The following is a 19,303-nucleotide window of genomic DNA, read 5'->3' as shown; positions in this document are numbered from 1 at the left end:
AAAAGACCACGACAATTACTAAAAAAAAGTCCACAACAATCACTAAAAAAAAGTCCACAACAATCACTAAAAAAAAGGCCACAACAATCACTAAAAAAAAAGTCCACAACAATCACTAAAAAAAGGCCACAACAATTACTAAAAAAAAGTCCACAACAATCACTAAAAAAAGGCCACAACAATCACTAAAAAAAAGTCTACAACAATCACTAAAAAAAGGCCACAACAATTACTAAAAAAAAGTCCACAACAATCATTAAAAAAAAGCCACAACAATCACTAAAAAAAGGCCACGACAATCATTAAAAAAAGGCCACAACAATTATTGAAAAAGGCCACAATAATGATTAAAAAGAGTCTGGAGGAACTAACTGAGGTTATGTCTCCAGGAAAGGGAGAATCCCAGACCGAGTCTGCCTGCATCGATCAAAGTGAGTACTTTTGTGTTTAAAAGGATAGTTTGTAAAGAAGTGTGTGTGACAGCTGATGTGTAAAAGGATAGTTTGTAAAGAAGTGTGTGTGACAGCTGATGTGTAAAAGGATAGTTTGTTAAGAAGTGTGTGTGACAGCTGATGTGTAAAAGGATAGTTTGTAAAGAAGTGTGTGTGACAGCTGATGTTTAAAAGGATAGTTTGTAAAGAAGTGTGTGTGACAGCTGACGTGTAAAAGGATAGTTTGTAAAGAAGTGTGTGTGACAGCTGATGTGTAAAAGGATAGTTTGTAAAGAAGTGTGTGTGACAGCTGATGTGTAAAAGGATAGTTTGTAAAGAAGTGTGTGTGACAGCTGATGTGTAAAAGGATAGTTTGTAAAGAAGTGTGTGTGACAGCTGATGTTTAAAAGGATAGTTTGTAAAGAAGTGTGTGTGACAGCTGATGTGTAAAAGGATAGTTTGTAAAGAAGTGTGTGTGACAGCTGATGTGTAAAAGGATAGTTTGTAAAGAAGTGTGTGTGACAGCTGATGTTTAAAAGGATAGTTTGTAAAGAAGTGTGTGTGACAGCTTATGTGTAAAAGGATAGTTTGTAAAGAAGTGTGTGTGACAGCTGATGTGTAAAAGGATAGTTTGTAAAGAAGTGTGTGTGACAGCTGATGTGTAAAAGGATAGTTTGTAAAGAAGTGTGTGTGACAGCTGATGTTTAAAAGGATAGTTTGTAAAGAAGTGTGTGTGACAGCTGATGTGTAAAAGGATAGTTTGTAAAGAAGTGTGTGTGACAGCTGACGTGTAAAAGGATAGTTTGTAAAGAAGTGTGTGTGACAGCTGATGTGTAAAAGGATAGTTTGTAAAGAAGTGTGTGTGACAGCTGATGTTTAAAAGGATAGTTTTTAAAGAAGTGTGTGTGACAGCTGATGTGTAAAAGGATAGTTTGTAAAGAAGTGTGTGTGACAGCTGATGTTTAAAAGGATAGTTTGTAAAGAAGTGTGTGTGACAGCTGATGTTTAAAAGGATAGTTTGTAAAGAAGTGTGTGTGACAGCTGATGTTTAAAAGGATAGTTTGTAAAGAAGTGTGTGTGACAGCTGATGTTTAAAAGGATAGTTTTTAAAGAAGTGTGTGTGACAGCTGATGTGTAAAAGGATAGTTTGTAAAGAAGTGTGTGTGACAGCTGATGTTTAAAAGGATAGTTTGTAAAGAAGTGTGTGTGACAGCTGATGTGTAAAAGGATAGTTTGTAAAGAAGTGTGTGTGACAGCTGATGGGAGCGCTGACGGACTCTGGCGACTGGTCGGTGTGCAGCACAGTGGACTACCAGCCACCTGAGGCGGAGGTGGAAGAGGAGGAGGAGGAGGAGCCTGAGCCTGTGGAGCCTGAAGCCTGCTTCACTGAGAGTATGACATCATTAAAGTGGCACCTGGGCGATGGCCGTGTCTAACCTGCACGCCCCGGCCTCTCAGACTGCGTGACGCGCTGGCCCTGTCTCGCCGCCGACCTCAGCACGGTGGCAGGCGGGCGATGGTGGACGCTGAGGAAGACCTGCTTCGCCATCGTGGAGCACGACTGGTTCGAAACCTTCATCATCTTCATGATCCTGCTGAGCAGCGGCGCCCTGGTGAGTGCCACCGCGCACGAGTGCTGACTTCCTGCTAGCTCAGCCACCTCAAACTGCTGTTCCTTGTTATGGCTGCCCTCAGAGGGCCGCTTGATGATGCGCCTTATTACACGTTTCATTTTTAGTACTTAAATAAATATATCTGTAGATTTTACAGTAAAAAGATGTCAGATAACTTGTGTTGCGTTTTGGACCAGTTGTTCCTCCCAGGGAATTCAAGTCACAATTCGCTCCCAAGCTCTTTACGACACTTAAAGCTGAGTTGAAAAACCACCAGAGACAGAATAGGTATTTTGTTGTATATTTTCAAAGCTTTGCCAATATACATTTTGAGACCAGTCTAACCCTAGAACATTCTATTGCGCCTCCCAAAATGGTCTGTCTTCCCAACGCCAAAAAACCCTCTTTCCTTCCCCCTCCCTAGCCATAATACAAGCACAACGTCTCCCTAGTCATAATACATTCCAAAGAACTCAAGGTTAACACACACAGTATACTTGCTGACAGAGCATCAAGAGAAGAAATGGAAAACACAAGCTGTTTTCAAATATGACTAAGAAATGAAAGAAGTACAACTTAAATTCGGATATATGTAAATATCTGCCTTCGACACTTGCCAGGATTTTACCCTAATATTTGAGGACTTATTTACAGCTTATTACTGTAAATGGCACTGTTTTTTTACCGTAAAATTCTAGCAACCGAGCTGCCGATTTTTTCTTTTTACTGTAAAAAAAAAAGAATTTCCACGGTTTATTACTGTAAATGGAAAATTGGTAACGCAGTTTTTTTTTTTTTTTTACTGGCAACTCACTTGCTGTAAAAACTACAGTAAAGTTTATGGTAAAAAACTTACAGCCAAATCAGCAGGATTTAACTATAAAATAGACCATGTTATTTACAGCATATCACTTTTTTTACGGTAAAATTCTGGCAACCAAGATTCCAATTTTTTTTACAGTAAAATGTACGGCTGTTGCTTTTACAGTGTACTACTGTAAAAAATGTTTTTTTACTGGCAACCCATTCAAAAAACAGTGGTAGCCCCCAACCCCTCCACGACCCATTTTCTACCGCTTGTCCCTTCCTACTACAATACATTTTATGGCAAAAAATCTGGCATCTAAGTCACCAGAAATGTATCGTAATATTTGGTGTGTTATTTACAGCATAAAGGACACTTTTTTTTTACGGTAAAATTCTAGCAACAGAGCTTTCTCTTTTTACTGTAAAAAAAAAAATTTTTTTTTTCACGGTGTATTACTGTAAATGGAAAAACGGTAACACAGTTTTTTTTTTACTGGCAGCTCATTTGCCAGAATTTTACTAAAAAAACAGTTGTACTATTTTTCCATTTACAGTAGTATGCTGTAAAAACTACAGTAAAGTTTATGGTAAAAAAAACTGACAGCCAAGTCGACAGGATTTTACTGTAAAATAGTCAGTGTTATTTAAAACATATCACTGAAAACGGCACTGTTTTTTACGGTAAAATTCCGGCAACCAAGATTCCAATTTTTATCGTTACAGTAAACTGTATGGCTGATGTTTTTACGGTGTATTACTGTGAAAGGAGAAAACAGTACCACAGTTTTTTTTTACTGGCAACCTATTGCCATAATTTTACTATAAAAAACAGTGGTACTTTTTTTCCCATTTATAGTAATTTGCTGTAAAACTACAGTAAATGTTATGGCAAAAAACAGCAGCTAAGTCACCAGGATTTGAAAGTGGAAAGTGAAAAGGTTTTTACGGTAAAATTCTGGCGAGCGAGCTGCCAATATTTTGGTCGCCAGAATTTTACTGTAAAATGAATTGTCATTTTTACAGTGTACAATTTCAAGGTTCAAGGTTCAAGGTTCAACTTTATTGTCCCCGCGGGGAAATTTGTCTTGGGCACAGTGCATCATTGCTTTCTTAACATACCCAAAAACAACAGAACAAAAACACAAGCACAGACACAACCACAACCACAACCATACAACTAACATTTAAACATCAGAACATGGAGCTTGATAGACATAGGTGGCACTTTGATGTAGGCATAAAATCTACAGTATGGAGATAAAGATAAAGTACCAATGTGCATTGCACTAGAGCTCATGGATAAAGTGCTGTGTGCTAAAGTGCTTAGTTCTAAAGTGCATTGTGCTAAAGTGCTATGTGCTAAAAAAGTGCTAACCTATGTATTAAAATTCTATTGCACATTGTTGGTCAGCTTAATGGAGGCTGGGACAAATGATAATTTAAGGCGGTTAAATTTGCATAGTGGGACCCGGAGTCTTCTCCCTGATGGCAGGGTTCCATATTCAGGAAAGAGTGGGTGTTGTGAGTTGGAAATAATTTTCTTAGCTTTTTTCCTAACTGCCTGCTCATAGATGCTCTGTATAGGCTCATATTCTTTCCTCCCTACGATTTTCATTGCCGTTTTATGCATGGATGAATTGCTTTAAATCGTAAGTCAAGCAGATATTGAAGTATTCTCAAAACAGAATAAAAATAAGAACATTTTCTGATGTATGATAATATCTTTGTTGCATTATTAGTTCATATTTAAATTTGAAAGATATGCAGTTGCATGTATTTTTTCTTCTGTCAAAATATTAGCGGTGTGAATTTTTGGGTACCGAACCATTCGATTTGATTCCAATTCCTGGGGTGACGATTGATTCAGAATGGGTTCTTGGTTCAAACCGATTCTCGCAATGTATTATTTGGCATAATCATAAAGAGATTAGAGATTAGAAAAGTTCTAAAAACGTTTTTTTTTAAATGAGAACCGCAATTCAAATGTGAATCGATTTTTTTGTGCACCCCAACTGACTAGAGTGGTTGTGATTATTAACCAGGGGTGTGAATCTTTGGGCGCCTAACCATATTGATCCCATTCAGATTCCTGGGAAAACTATTCGATTCAAAATCGATTCTGGATTTCAAACTGATTCACGATTCAAAGCAATTCTCACAATGTATTATTCGGTATCATAATTATAATCCATTTTTTATAAAAGAGATTACAGATTACAAAAAATCCTTCCAGAGATGGCATAAAAACATATTTTAAAAATTGATTAAATTGATTAAAAAAACCTAAATTCAAATTATTATTTTTTATAGATTTTTAAAAGTTATGAATTGTTTTAGAATTGGGAAGAATGAGAATCGGGATTCGAATGTGAATCGATTTTTCTGTGCACCCCCACTGACTAGAGTGGTTGTGATTATTAACCAGAATCTTTGGGCGCCTAACGATATTGATCCCATTCCGATTCCTGCGTTGACGATTCGATTCAGAATCGATTCTAGATTTCAAACCGATTCACTTTTCAAAGCAATTCTTATGATCTATTCTTCGGTATAATAATTATAGTCCAGTTTTTAAAAAAGAGATTACAGATTACAAAAGTTCCTTCCGGAGATGGCATGAAACATATTTTAAAAAATTTAAAAAATGAATCAATTTTTAAAAGTTATGAATCGATTTAGAATTGTGAAGAATGAGAATTGCGATTCGAATGTGAATCCATTTTTTTTTGTGCACCCATACTGAAGAGAGTGGTTACGATTATTAACCAGGGGTGTGAATCTTTGGCCACCTAACGATATTGAGCCTATTCGGATTCCTCGGGTGACGATTCGATTCAGAATCGACTCTCAATTTCAAACTGATTCACGATTCAAACCGATTCTCACAACGTATTATTTGGCATAGAAATTACAGTCAATGGCAGCACGGTGGAAGAGGGGTTAGTGCGTCTGCCTCACACAGGCCCGGCCCTAACCAATCTGGCGCCCTAGGCAAGATTTTAGGTGGCGCCCCCCCCCCCCCCCCCCCCCCACATCGGTAGTGAAGTGTATATACTCACAAGAAACCGAATAGCTTTGTCTTTGACCTTATTCTTTTACTTACAACTATACCTAATATATAAAGGGGTGGAAAAGTGACTATTACCTGCAGGGCAAACATTAGCTAACCAGAAGGCAATAACAACGTAAACAAAAAACACCTGCTTAAAAGATCTAATACAAATGTCCCTGAGGAATGTAAGGTGGGAGTACTGTAATTACCTAACGTTACATTATTATTTTCCATACCAATTTAGCCCCCTCCACAATATTAACCCGACGTTAAAACAGAACTAGCTATTTATTGATTAGCAATTGCCGAATCATGTAACATTAGCTTAATGCTAAAAAGCCAGGTTACTATCACATTCTGTAACAGACAAATAATTTCATGTAGGCTAACGTTACCTACCTGCTAACTCTGTCTTTTCTCGTTTCTCCTCCTCTTCTTTTCTCTTTTTTCTTCCCTGGGCAACTGACAGTTTTGGCCGTTTTGACATCTTGTGTTGATTTTTTGATGTGGTGACGTCCAAAAAGAGTCATGATACGGGAAGGGAGGGGGCGCACCGTGCGGGGGGGGCGTAATGTTGTAACAAATAATATTTCTATTAGATAGGCTTTACTTTGCATTTTAATTAACGTGGGATTATTTTTTGTATTTAGAAATAATAGTACCAACTTTTTTTTTTTCTTTTTTTTTTTCTCCAACATTTTTGGCACTGGCGTGGCGCCCCCTGATGGACGGCGCCCTTAGCATTTGCCTATACGGCCTATGCCACGGGCCGGCCCTGGCCTCACAATACGAAGGTCCTGAGTAGTCTTGAGTTCAATCCCAGGCTCGGGATCTTTCTGTGTGGAGTTTGCATGTTCTCCCCGTGACTGCGTGGGTTCCCTCCGGGTACTCCGGCTTCCTCCCACCTCCAAAGACATGCACCTGGGGATAGGCCCCTCCCACCTCCAAAGACATGCACCCGGGGATAGGCCCCTCCCACCTCCAAAGACATGCACCTGGGGATAGGTTGATTGGCAACACTAAATGGTCCCTAGTGTGTGAATGTTGTCTGTCTATCTGTGTTGGCCTTTGATGAGGTGGCGACTTGTCCAGGGTGTACCCCGCCTTCCGCCCGATTGTAGCTGAGATAGGCTCCAGCACCCCCCGCGACCCCGAAGGGAATAAGCGGTAGAAGATGGATGGATGGATTACAGTCAATTATTTTTGAAATATATTACAAAGTAGAAAAGTTCCTTCTTGGGATGGCATAGAAATACATTTTTTTAAATGTATCAAAATGAATCGATTTTTTTTAGATTACGAACTAATCCAGAATTGGGAAGAATGGGAATCGCGATTCGAATGTGAATGGATTTGTTTGTGCACCCCTACTGACTAGAGTGGTTGTGATTATCAACCAATTTTTGCAATTGTATTATTGGCAGTGGTGGGTGGTAACGCGCTACATTTACTCCGTTACATCTATTTGAGTAACTTTTGGGATAAATTGTACTTCTAAGAGTAGTTTTAATGCAACATACTTTTACTTTTACTTGAGTATATTTATAGAGAAGAAACGCTACTTTTACTCCGCTACTTTTATCTACATTCAGCTCGCTACTCGCTACTAATTTTAATCGATCTGTTAATGCACGCTTTGTTTGTTTTGGTCTGTCAGACAGACCTTCATAGTGCCTGCGTTTCAACAAATACAGTCACTGGTGACGTTCACTCCGTTCCACCAATCAGATGCAGTCACTGGTGACGTTGGACCAATCAAACAGAGCCAGGCGGTCACATGACCTGACTTAAACAAGTGGAAAAACTTATTGGGGTGTTACCATTTAGTGGTCAATTGTACGGAATATGTACTGTACTGTGCAATCTACTAATAAAAGTTCCAATCAATCAATCAAAAGTGTGAAGGAAAAAAGACCCTTTTTTATTTCAACCGTACATCCCGTCAAAAGCCTAAAGACTGACTGCACAGTTCCTGTCTTCACAATAAAAGTGCCGCTCCATCGCGCCTGCGCTTTCAAAATAAGAGTCTCCGAAAGCCAGCGCAAACAAGCCAGCAAGCTACGGAGTTTGCCGCCAATGTATTTCTTGTAAAGTGTATAAAAACGAATATGGAAGCTGGACAAATAAGAAGCCAAAAACCAACCACTTTCATGTGGTATTGGACAGAAAGGAGGAACTTTTTTTCTCCTCCATTTGAAAACGTGGACGTTATCATCACTACTGTCTGATTACAATCAATGCAAGTCATCAGAATCAGGTAATACACCAACTTATATTCTTGTCTTCATGAAAGAAAGGAATCTATATGTGTTAAACATGCATGTATATTCATTAAAACACCTTTAACATGTAAACAAAAACGGCAAAATAAATAAATATAAATTATATACTGTATATATCAATGTATGTATATATATGTGTGCATATATATATATATATATGTGTATATATATATATGTGTGTGTGTATATATATATATATATATATATATATATATATATATATATATATATATATATATATATATATATATATATGATATGTGTGTGTATGTTACTCATCAGTTACTCAGTACTTGAGTAGTTTTTTCACAACATACTTTTTACTTTTACTCAAGTAAATATTTGGGTGACTACTCCTTACTTTTACTTGAGTAATAAATCTCTAAAGTAACAGTACTCTTACTTGAGTACAATTTCTGGCTACTCTACCCACCTCTGATTATTGGGTATAATAAATATCTCCAGGGACAAGCGGTTGAAAATGGTTGGATGGTGTAATAATTATAATGAACATTTGTCAAAACAGGTAACAGGTTAAAAAAACGTACCTTCTGGTTGCAGGAAGCTTGGCATGAAAAATTTAAAAATGGATTGATTTTTGAAAATGAAGAATCGATTCAGAATCGGGAAAATGAGAATCGCGATTCAGATGTGAATCGGTTTTTTTGTGTATGTTGACCTGATATTATTACACAATTACATACACATTTGATTGTTTTTTGATGTACAAATGAATGCATAACTTGCTTTGAAATCACACTATTTATTTTCATCTTTACATATATATTTTTACAATATAATATTTGACATGATCAAATAATGTTAAAGTTTAAAACATCTGCATTTTTTTTGGGTTCAAATTTGAAAGAACAAATGCATTCAGTAAAAAAATGTTTTTGAAAAAATAATGGAAATATTTTATTAAAAAAAGTATTTAATTGACCAATTTCTTCCAGGCTCTGCGGGCCACATAAAATGATGTGGCGGGTCCGATCTGGCCCCCGTGCCTTGAGTTTGACACCTGTGTATTAAAATGATCTAAATTTTTTAAATTATTCATTAAAATAATTTTAAATGTATTACAATTTGAAATAAAACATTATTTTATTTATTATAATTTCTAGTTTAGTTATTTAATTAATGCATAAGTATTTATTAGATATTGTTGCGTCAGACCAGTTCTTTCGATGACATATATGCTGAGTAAGAAGGACCATCAAGACAGAATTGGAATATTTTCAAGTTTATACCAAAGCTTTAGGAGATCAGCTTAACCAATACATTCATATCGGCTGCTCTAGTTGATCTGGCCTTCCAAGGGAAAAAACAACTTATTTTCACACAAAGACAACCCCCATCTCCCCCCTCTCAACACTGACAAGGGAAAAGAGTGGGTGTTGTATTTCACGTTCCTGATGGTTTAAGACACTTGTGCACAAAACAGAACAAAGGAATACATTCAGTAAAAAAAAGATGAAGTACTTTATTGACACGTATTATTTTCAGGCTTGTGGGGGCCAAATAAAATGAAGTGGCCCCTGGACCTTGAGTCTGGCAGCTGTGATCCACTTCCTGTCTTTTCCCTCGGACTCAGGCATTTGAGGACATAAACATCGAACGACGGCGGACCATCAAAATCATCCTGGAGTATGCCGACAAGATTTTCACCTTGGTCTTTGTCTTGGAGATGCTCCTGAAGTGGACCGCGTACGGCTTCAAGACCTACTTCACCAACTCCTGGTGCTGGCTGGACTTCTTCATCGTGGACGTAAGCTCGCCGTCGCCCCCGGACATCTGGTAGCAAGCCAGGACGTCTGGTAGCATACCAGGACGTCTGGTAGCAAACCAGGACGTCTGGTAGCAAACCAGGACGTCTGGTAGCAAGCCAGGACGTCTGGTAGCAAACCAGGACATCTGGTAGCAAACCAGGACGTCTGGTAGCAAGCCAGGACGTCTGGTACCAAGCCAGGACGTCTGGTAGCATACCAGGACATCTGGTAGCAAGCCAGGACGTCTGGTAGCATACCAGGACGTCTGGTAGCAAACCAGGACGTCTGGTAGCAAACCAGGACGTCTGGTAGCAAGCCAGGACGTCTGGTAGCAAACCAGGACGTCTGGTAGCAAACCAGGACGTCTGGTAGCAAGCCAGGACGTCTGGTACCAAGCCAGGACGTCTGGTAGCATACCAGGACGTCTGGTATCAAGCCAGGACGTCTGGTAGCAAGCCAGGACGTCTGGTAGCAAACCAGGACGTCTGGTAGCAAACCAGGACGTCTGGTAGCAAACCAGGACGTCTGGTAGCAAGCCAGGGCGTCTGGTAGCAAACCAGGACGTCTGGTAGCAAACCAAGACGTTTGGTAGCAACCCAGGACGTCTGGTAGCAAGCCAGGACGTCTGGTAGCAAGCCAGGACGTCTGGTAGCAAACCAGGACGTCTGGCAGCAAACGAGGACGTCTGGTAGCAAATCAGGACGTCTGGTAGCAAACCAGGACGTCTGGTAGCAAGCCAGGACGTCTGGTAGCAAACCAGGATGTCTGGTAGCAAACCAGGACGTCTGGTAGCAAATCAGGACGTCTGGTAGCAAACCAGGACGTCTGGTTGCAAGCCAGGACGTCTGGTTGCAAGCCAGGACGTCTGGTACCAAACCAGGACGTCTGGTAGCAAACCAGGACGTCTGGTAGCAAACGAGGACGTCTGGTAGCAAACCAGGACGTCTGGTAGCAAGCCAGGACGTCTGGTAGCAAGCCAGGACGTCTGGTAGCAAACCAGGATGTCTGGTAGCAAGCCAGGACGGGCGCTAAAACCTTCTGCCCTCACTGCAGATTTCCCTGATAAGCTTGGTGGCCAACTGGCTGGGTTTCTCAGACCTGGGGCCCATCAAATCCCTGCGGACCCTGAGGGCGCTGAGGCCTCTCCGCGCCCTGTCCAGATTCGAAGGCATGAGGGTAAGGTGGCACATGCAAAAGCTGACCGGCTTGTGATTGGCTCGTCCTCCGGCGTTGGACCGAAGCCCAGCTGTAGACAGAATGTGACGGCATCTATTTATAGTTCTGGAGAGGAGGCGGATGGTCGGGACCACTTCAAGACGTCGCAACCGGAGACGACAGCCGGTTTGATAAGGCGGCGTGATTTATTCAGGCGCTACGTTTCAAAGCCAAGCGATAGGCCTGTGAATCTTTGGGAACCACAGGATTCCATTCGGTTCTTGGGGGTGACTATTTGATTCGGAACAATTGTTAATTCAAAATCAATACTTTTTAATAACATCGGGTGCCATTAAATACATTCCTCCATAAAATAGACAAACAGCTCTGATACATTTCTATATTACTTCAAAGAAAACTGGTTTTGTTGAATACAATTCTAGCCAAACATTTAATAAAGTCAAATATAAACAAGAAAAGTATCAAAAACTTCCTCTTTTCTGAAGTAAATGTGTACAGCAGATATAGATCATGGACATCAGGGGCGTCCAAACTTTTTGACTTTGCATTGGACCACAATCATTTGACTGAGGTCGGGTAATAATAATAATAATAATTAAAGCTGCAAGCAGCATTGGTCGGGCCCGCGTATTTGGCAGGTGCTAGTCCTAAGTGTCCCAATACTTTTGTCTACTTTTAGTCTGAAGTGTCCCAATACTTTTGTCTAGTGTACCTACCTTGTCTGCATTGTGTGGGCACGTTGGTGCTTCCTGCTTTTGAGCAGCCATCTTAAAAAAACAGCAGCGCAGCAGCATCAGCGCAGCGGGTCTTTGAAGGGTCATAAAATCAAAACCGGAGCAGGTATTAAAACGCTGTTGTTATTTTATACACAAGGGTTTAATCTCTCTCCTGTGTTAGTTTGAAGACGAAACGACAAACGCGCTCAGAGGAGATAGTTTTTGAAGGAAGGTGACCGGTTTTTACAAAAAAAATTGTTTTGAAGGGGGAATAGCAAACTTCCTGTTGATTTTTGCTGGGGGTTGTCAATTTATGTCTAAGTGAGACCTACATAGAGGTTTTTGTTTCATGTCTCTCCGACCTTCCCAGGGAGAGTTACAGGCAGTTTTGTCCGTTTTTTTCATCCGAGGAGCAGTTTTTTGTGCGTTTCATTAAAAAATTGCGCTAGAGCACAATTTTGAGATTTGGGGTTAGGTTTTTTTATTAGATCTCAGTTTTTGCCAGTCCTGATGTGTGTGTTCAGTTCGGTGAGTTTTGAAGCATGTTAAGGGGGTCAAATTACAGCTCAAAGAGGCAAAAGTGACTGTTTTTAGTACTTTTTTTGTCTTGAAGGGGGAATTGCCAACTTCCTGTTGATTTCTGCCCGATGATATACAATTATGAAAACTAGGTCTAAGTCAGACCTACATAGAGGTTTTTGTTTCATGTCTCTCCGATCTTCCTAGTGGGAGATATAGGCAGTCTAGTTTTGTTTTTTTCTAGGGGGCGCTAGAGCGCAATTTTGAGTTTTGGGGTTCGGTTTTTTAAAAAAAAAGGTAATTTTTGCAGGTCCTGATGTGTGGGTCAAATATGGTGAGTTTTGAAGCATGTTAAGTGGGTCAAATTACAGTTTGTTGTGGCGGCGGAAGAATAAAGAATAATAAAACCTTACAAATACAATAGGTCCTTATGTCCCATTGTATAAGGACTCCCTTTGGGAGTCCTTATACAATGGGCCATGCGGGCCCTAATAATAATAACGGATTAGATTTATATAGCGCTTTCCTAGACACTCAAAGTGCTTCAGAGAGAAGTGAGAACCCATCATTCATTCACACCTGGTGGTGGTAAGCTACATTTGTAGCCACAGCTGCCCTGGGGTAGACTGATGGAAGCGTGGCTGCCAGTTCGCCTACGGCCCCTCCGACCACCACCCATCATTCATCATTCATTCACCAGTGTGAGCGGCACCGGGGGGCAGCTGTGATGTACGTGACACCGCCCAGCTGCTCATCTTCTTAGGTGGGATAACTGCAGACTTTCAAACCACGGAGGAGCTGGCAGCCATGCAGTCAATTAAAGAGACAACCACAGGTAATGACTTGTTCACAGAGGTAAATGCGTGTTAGGACTGAAATGGGACAAGCTGGCAGGTGTGACAACAGATGGTTGTCCAAATCTGACGGGTAAAAATGTTGGACTTTTAAAGAGGATGCAGGATAAAGTGACAGAAATGGACATTATTGCATTGTATTATACATCAGGAAGTGTTGTGTAAGACAGTGTTCAAAATAAAACCATCAAACACAATCTGCTTTTGCATAAAGTTAAGTTAGGTTAAATTAAATTATTATTATTAGGGCCCGCATGTCCCATTGTATAAGGACTCCCAAAGGGAGTCCTTATGCAATGGGACATAAGGACCTATTGAATTTGTAAGGTTTTATTATTATTATTCTTGCGCAACTTTGCGCTGTAATTTGACCCCCTTAGTATGCTTCAGTAATATACGGCAAAACTTTTGATCAAAAAACCAAACCCCAAAACTCAAAATTGCGCTCTAGCGCCCCCTAGAAAGAAAACTGCTTATAACTCCCAGTACGAGTGTTGTAGAGACATGAAACAAAAACCTCTATGTACGGTAGGTCTTACTTAGACCTACTTTTCATTAATTAATTTCCTCGGGCAAAAATCAACAGGAAGTTGGCAATTCCCCCTTCAAGACAAAAAAGTACTAAAAACCGTAACTTTTGCCTCTTTGAGCTGTATTTTCACCCTCTTAACACGCTTCAAAACTCACCAAACTGAACACACACATCAGGACTGGCAAAAATTGCGATCTAATAAAAAAACCTAACACACAAATCTCAAAATTGCGCTCTAGCGCAATTTTTGAATAAAACGCAGAAAAAACTGCTCCTCGGAAGAAAAAAAAGACAAAACTGCCTGTAACTCCCACTGGGAAGGTCGAAGAGACATGAAACAAAAACCTCTATGTAGGTCTCACTTAGACCTACTTTTCCTATATTGACAACACCCAGCAAAAATCAACAGGAAGTTTGCAATTTCCCCTTCAAAACAAATTTCTTTTATAAACCGGTCACTTCTCTTCAAACATTATCTCCTCTGAGCGCGTTTGTCGAAAGAATTTTTCTAACTGCTCCGGTTTTGATTTTATGAGCCTTCAAAGAACCGCTGCGCTGATGCTGCTGCGCTGCTGTTTTTTTAAGATGGCTGCTTAAAAGCAGGAAGCACCAACATGCCCACACAATGCAGACAAGGTAGGTACACTAGACAAAAGTCTTGGGACACTTCAGACTAAAAGTAGACAAAAGTATTGGGACACTTGGGACTAAAACTTGACAAAAGTATTGGGACACTTAGGACTAGCACCTGCCAAATATGCGGGCCCGACCAATGCTGCTTGCAGTTTTAATTATTATTAATTATTCATCTTATGTTATACCAAAAATGATATTGAGCAAAATTGTATTGAAATATTGTCGATGTGGCCCTCCAGCAGTGCTCAGGTTGCTCATGCGGCCCCCGGTAAAAATGAATTGCCCACCCCTGATCTAGGACAATTTTGCTAGTGTCAATATTTTTTTTGTAAATCCCACTTTTCCCCGAAATTCCCCAATTTCCAGGAAATTCCCCTTCAAATGAATGGACGTATTCATACTTCTAAAATGTCCTAAATTCTCAAAATTCCTTTTTTTTCCTCCGTACAAATTCCGAAACACCAATTTTCAAATCAAATCAACTTTATTTATAAAGCACATTTAAAATGTACCACAGGGGTAGCCAAAGTGCTGTACAATGAACAGGTTAAAAGATAAAACGAGTACCGAGCAAACACAACACAACACAAACAGAACACGATAAAAAATAAATAATTAAAATAGAATAAATAAAAACATAAAAACAGGTTGACAGCAGGTGTATTATGGGGCGCCATTGCAGGATGGATATCACTCAGTGTGGAATAAAAGTATGTTTTTAAGAGAGATTTAAAAACAGGAAGAGAGGAGGCTTGTCTAACACTCAGGGGTAGGTCGTTCTAGAGCTTGGGAGCACCAGCGGCGAAAGCTCTGTCACCTCTAAGCTTCAGCCTTGTGTCAGGGACCGTCAACAGCAGCTGATCGGCTGATCTTAAGGATCGGGTGGGGCAGTAAGGCTGAAGGAGGTCGGAGAGATAGGTTGGCGCGAGGTTGTTTAGACATTTAAAAACAAATAAAAGGAGTTTAAAATTGATTCGGTAACGCACAGGGAGCCAGTGAAGGGACGCTAAAATAGGGGTGATGTGCTCACGTCTGCGGGTCTGTGTTAGCAGACGAGCAGCAGAGTTCTGCACGAGCTGCATTTTTAATTCAAACTGTTACGTCGACAAAATTTCCCGTTTTCCCGGAATTTTCCAAAATGTTCTCCCCATTGACAATGAATGGTCATTATACAATCTACCAGAGGTGTGGACTCGAGTCACATGACTTGAACTCGAGTCAGACTCGAGTCATGAATTTGATGACTTTAGACTCGACTTGACAAAATGTAAAAAAGACTTGCAACTCGACTTAGACTTTAACATCAATGACTTGTGACTTCACTTGGACTTGAGCCTTTTGAATTGACATGACTTGACATGACTTGCTACTTTCCCCAAAACCCAAAGATGAAAAAGTTATTCGGGAGCGCTCCGTATTTTTCATTGTGTACTTGTCTATCAGCGTTGCGTGTGTCAGCTGGTGTGCTCTCAGTACAACAGCCAATCAAATTAGATCTACTTTGTTTTCATCACACAGCATTCATCCAATCAAATTGCAGGACAACCAACGAAGAAGACATGTCCAAACCACACGCCAGTGAACAAAAAATGATACCTAAAATAATTTCGTTTGGGTATAAAAATTACGAGGTGGTCAACACAAAACGGTTTGCAGTATGCAACACATGCGGTTCGTAAAATTACTGATGGAGAGGCAACAACTTCCAACTTCGTCCGGCATTTGAAGTTGCACAAAGAACGGTAAGTTTTGAATGTAAGATAACGTTTATTGGCTAAGTAACGTGACTTTTATTTGCTGTGTAGTTAAATCAGTGAGGCTGTAAACTCACTGCTAACGTTATTGCAAACACGGGAATCTGTTGCAGTTCACTACCTTATTCATACTTTTTGTTCAGTGATTTTTTTTAAGCAGGGTTACGTTAGTCAATATATCACACGTAACGTTAGACGGCGGTCAGCAGCACCGCGTATTTTAGCCACCTAAAAAAAGACAAAAATAGTCAAATAAAGGTCAGTTAAAATGTATACTATATTATGAATATGTGTACCGTTTTAGCTAGCTTTCTGACATACTGTTGGTTGTTTACCTCAGCGGTCCCCAACCACCGGGCCGCGGCCCGGTACTGGTCCGTGGATCGATTGGTATCGGGCCGCACAAGAAATAATTTTTTTTTTTTCTTTTTTTAATGAAATCAACATAAAAAACACAAGATACACTTACAAGTAGTGCACCAACCCAAAACAACTCTCTCCCCCCTTTTGTTCTGGGCATTGAACATGAAGACTCTTCCTTCACTGTTCCGAGTGGCCATGAGAGTCTTGGCAGTGCCTGCCTCCAGTGCTCCAGTGGAGCGAGTTTTCAGCCATGGTGGCATCATACTACGCCCCCATCGTGCACAAATGACTGACAGACTCTTGGCTAATTTGGTCTTTTGCAAATGCAATGCAGCATAGGGCCCTGACATATAAAAAGTACAACTTTTTTGTTATGTTCACGTATATGTCATGTTTTTTCAATGTTAACACTTTTGTACAAATAAGTACATTTGCACTTTATTTTTCAATGTGTTTGTTCTGTAAAGGAATGAGTTAATGTTTAAAATGACTGGTTAATAGTGCTATTATAAAGTGCAATGTCAGCACAATTTTCTTTCCTGCGATTTAAAATGCACTTGTTTTAATAAATAAACACAGCGTTTGAAAAGCATACACAATCTGTGTTAATATATTAGTCTGTGGTTAAAAGGACTTGAAAGGACTCGAAACTCAAAATGCAGGACTTAGGACTTGACTTGAGACTTTCCAGTCTTGACTTTGGACTTGACTCGGGGCTTGCCTGTCTTGACTCGGGACTTGACTCGGACTTGAGGGCAAAGACTTGAGACTTGCAAAACAATGACTTGGTCCCACCTCTGCAATCTACTACATATTCCACTTTTCTCATCCGATTTAAAGCGTTCCCCACTCCACTCCCCCTGGACATTAAAGCGTTTCAGTTCCACTGGCGCGTATCGGCGACTTGCGCACACAAAGGCATTCACACGCAATTCCTACTGGAATTGCAAATTGTGGTTGCTCTTGAGGCGGTCAGGTAGTGAACTTTAGCAGCGCACGCGTGGCCGTCGTCGCATGCTCAATGTGTGTCTTCCATGTGTTGCACGTGTCTGACTTGTGTGACGTCTCTCCTACCATGCATGTTTGCACCGTGGCTGATGTCCGGGAGCACAGCGAGGTGAGTATATTTCCGCCGAGCGTGACGCCGACACGTGGCCAGGCGGTCAGCCGAGACCTGCTTCTGCGCCCAGGTGGTGGTGAACGCCCTCCTGGGAGCCATCCCCTCCATCTTCAACGTGCTGCTGGTGTGCCTCATCTTCTGGCTCATCTTCAGCATCATGGGGGTCAACCTGTTTGCCGGCAAGTTCTACCACTGCGTCAACACCACGTCGGGCGAGCGCTTCCCCGTGGCCGAGGTCAACAACGCCAGCGAGTGTGCGGCGCTGCAGGAGGCCACGCAGGAGGCCCGCTGGGTCAACGTCAGGGTCAACTACGACAACGTGGGCAAGGGCTACCTGTCCCTGCTTCAAGTGGTGGGTGTCCATCTTGTCTGTCTACTGCAGGGGTGTCCTAACTTCTTCCATCCATCGACACAGCCTAAAAAATCGAAGGATTCGGCGACAATGTTTATATTTTTTTCAACAGGTGAAAATTATTTCATTAAAAGTATTATTTTAATAACTTATTGTGTTAAAAGGGGTTTCAAACTCATCATTGCATTAATGGCTGCCCTCAAAGGGCCGCTTTTTAAATTAATTTAAAATAAATAAAAACCTGTGACTAATCATGATTAATCAGAATTCAAGTGTGATGAATCAGATTTTTTTAAATATAATTTGAAAACCTTAATTTGACAGCAATAGTACAAATGTATGTTGACCTGATATTATTACACAATTACATACACATTTGATTGTTTTTTGATGTACAAATGAATGCATAACTTGCTTTGAAATCACACTATTTATTTTCATTTTACATATCTATTTTTCCAATATAATATTTGACATGATCAAATAATGTTAAAGTTTAAAACATCTGCATTTTTTTTTTTGGTTCAAATTTGAAAGAACAAATGCATTCAGTAGAAAAATGTTTTTAAAAAAATAATGGAAATATTTTATTAAAAAAAGTATTTTATTGACCAATTTCTTCCAGGCTCTGCGGGCCACATAAAATGATGTGGCGGGTCTGATCTGGCCCCCGTGCCTTGACTTTGACACCTGTGTATTAAAATGATCTAAATTTTTTAAATTATTCATTAAAATAATTTTAAATATATTACAATTTGAAATAAAACATTATTTTATTTATTATAATTTCTAGTTTAGTTATTTAATTAATGCATGAGTATTTATTAGATATTGTTGCGTCTGACCAGTTCTTCCTCCCAAGTTCTTTCGATGACATATATGCTGAGTAAGAAGGACCATCAAGACAGAATTGGAATATTTTCAAGTTTATACCAAAGCTTTAGGAGATCAGCTTAACCAATACATTCATATCGGCTGCTCTAGTTGATCTGGCCTTCCAAGGGAAAAAACAACTTCTTTTTACACAAAGACAACCCCCATCTCCCCCCTCTCAACACTGACAAGGGAAAAGTTCCTGATGGTTTAAGACACTAAACAGACAATCTGAAGACAAAGAGAGATTAGTACAATACACAAAGGAAAAGTACTATATACTCTAAACATGGCTACGTAAAAAGAAAGAACTCTTAAACATATCTGCATCCTTCCACAATATGAATTATGAATAATTATTATTATTTATTAGGGAGTATTATTCAGCATCAGCAGTATTATTTTTTTCAACGTTTGCTATTTTTTCGATTTCCTTATTAAACCGTCTATTTAG

At 40.0% G+C, this 19,303-nt stretch overlaps 1 protein-coding gene across 1 annotated transcript in view; it reads left to right on the top strand.

Annotated features, from left to right (window-relative positions):
- scn4aa (sodium channel, voltage-gated, type IV, alpha, a) overlaps positions 1-19,303 on the top strand; it is a 54,277-nt gene that overhangs the window by 28,080 nt on the left and 6,894 nt on the right. Inside the window, 5 exon segments of the mRNA XM_072912708.1 lie at positions 1,688-1,823; positions 1,890-2,044; positions 9,780-9,953; positions 11,008-11,130; positions 17,695-17,976. Coding sequence (XP_072768809.1) covers positions 1,688-1,823; positions 1,890-2,044; positions 9,780-9,953; positions 11,008-11,130; positions 17,695-17,976 — 870 coding nt within the window.

This window comes from Nerophis lumbriciformis, linkage group LG39 (assembly GCF_033978685.3).
Source record: "Nerophis lumbriciformis linkage group LG39, RoL_Nlum_v2.1, whole genome shotgun sequence".
NCBI lineage: Eukaryota > Metazoa > Chordata > Actinopteri > Syngnathiformes > Syngnathidae > Nerophis > Nerophis lumbriciformis.
This window is presented reverse-complemented; position numbering and strand designations above follow the sequence as displayed.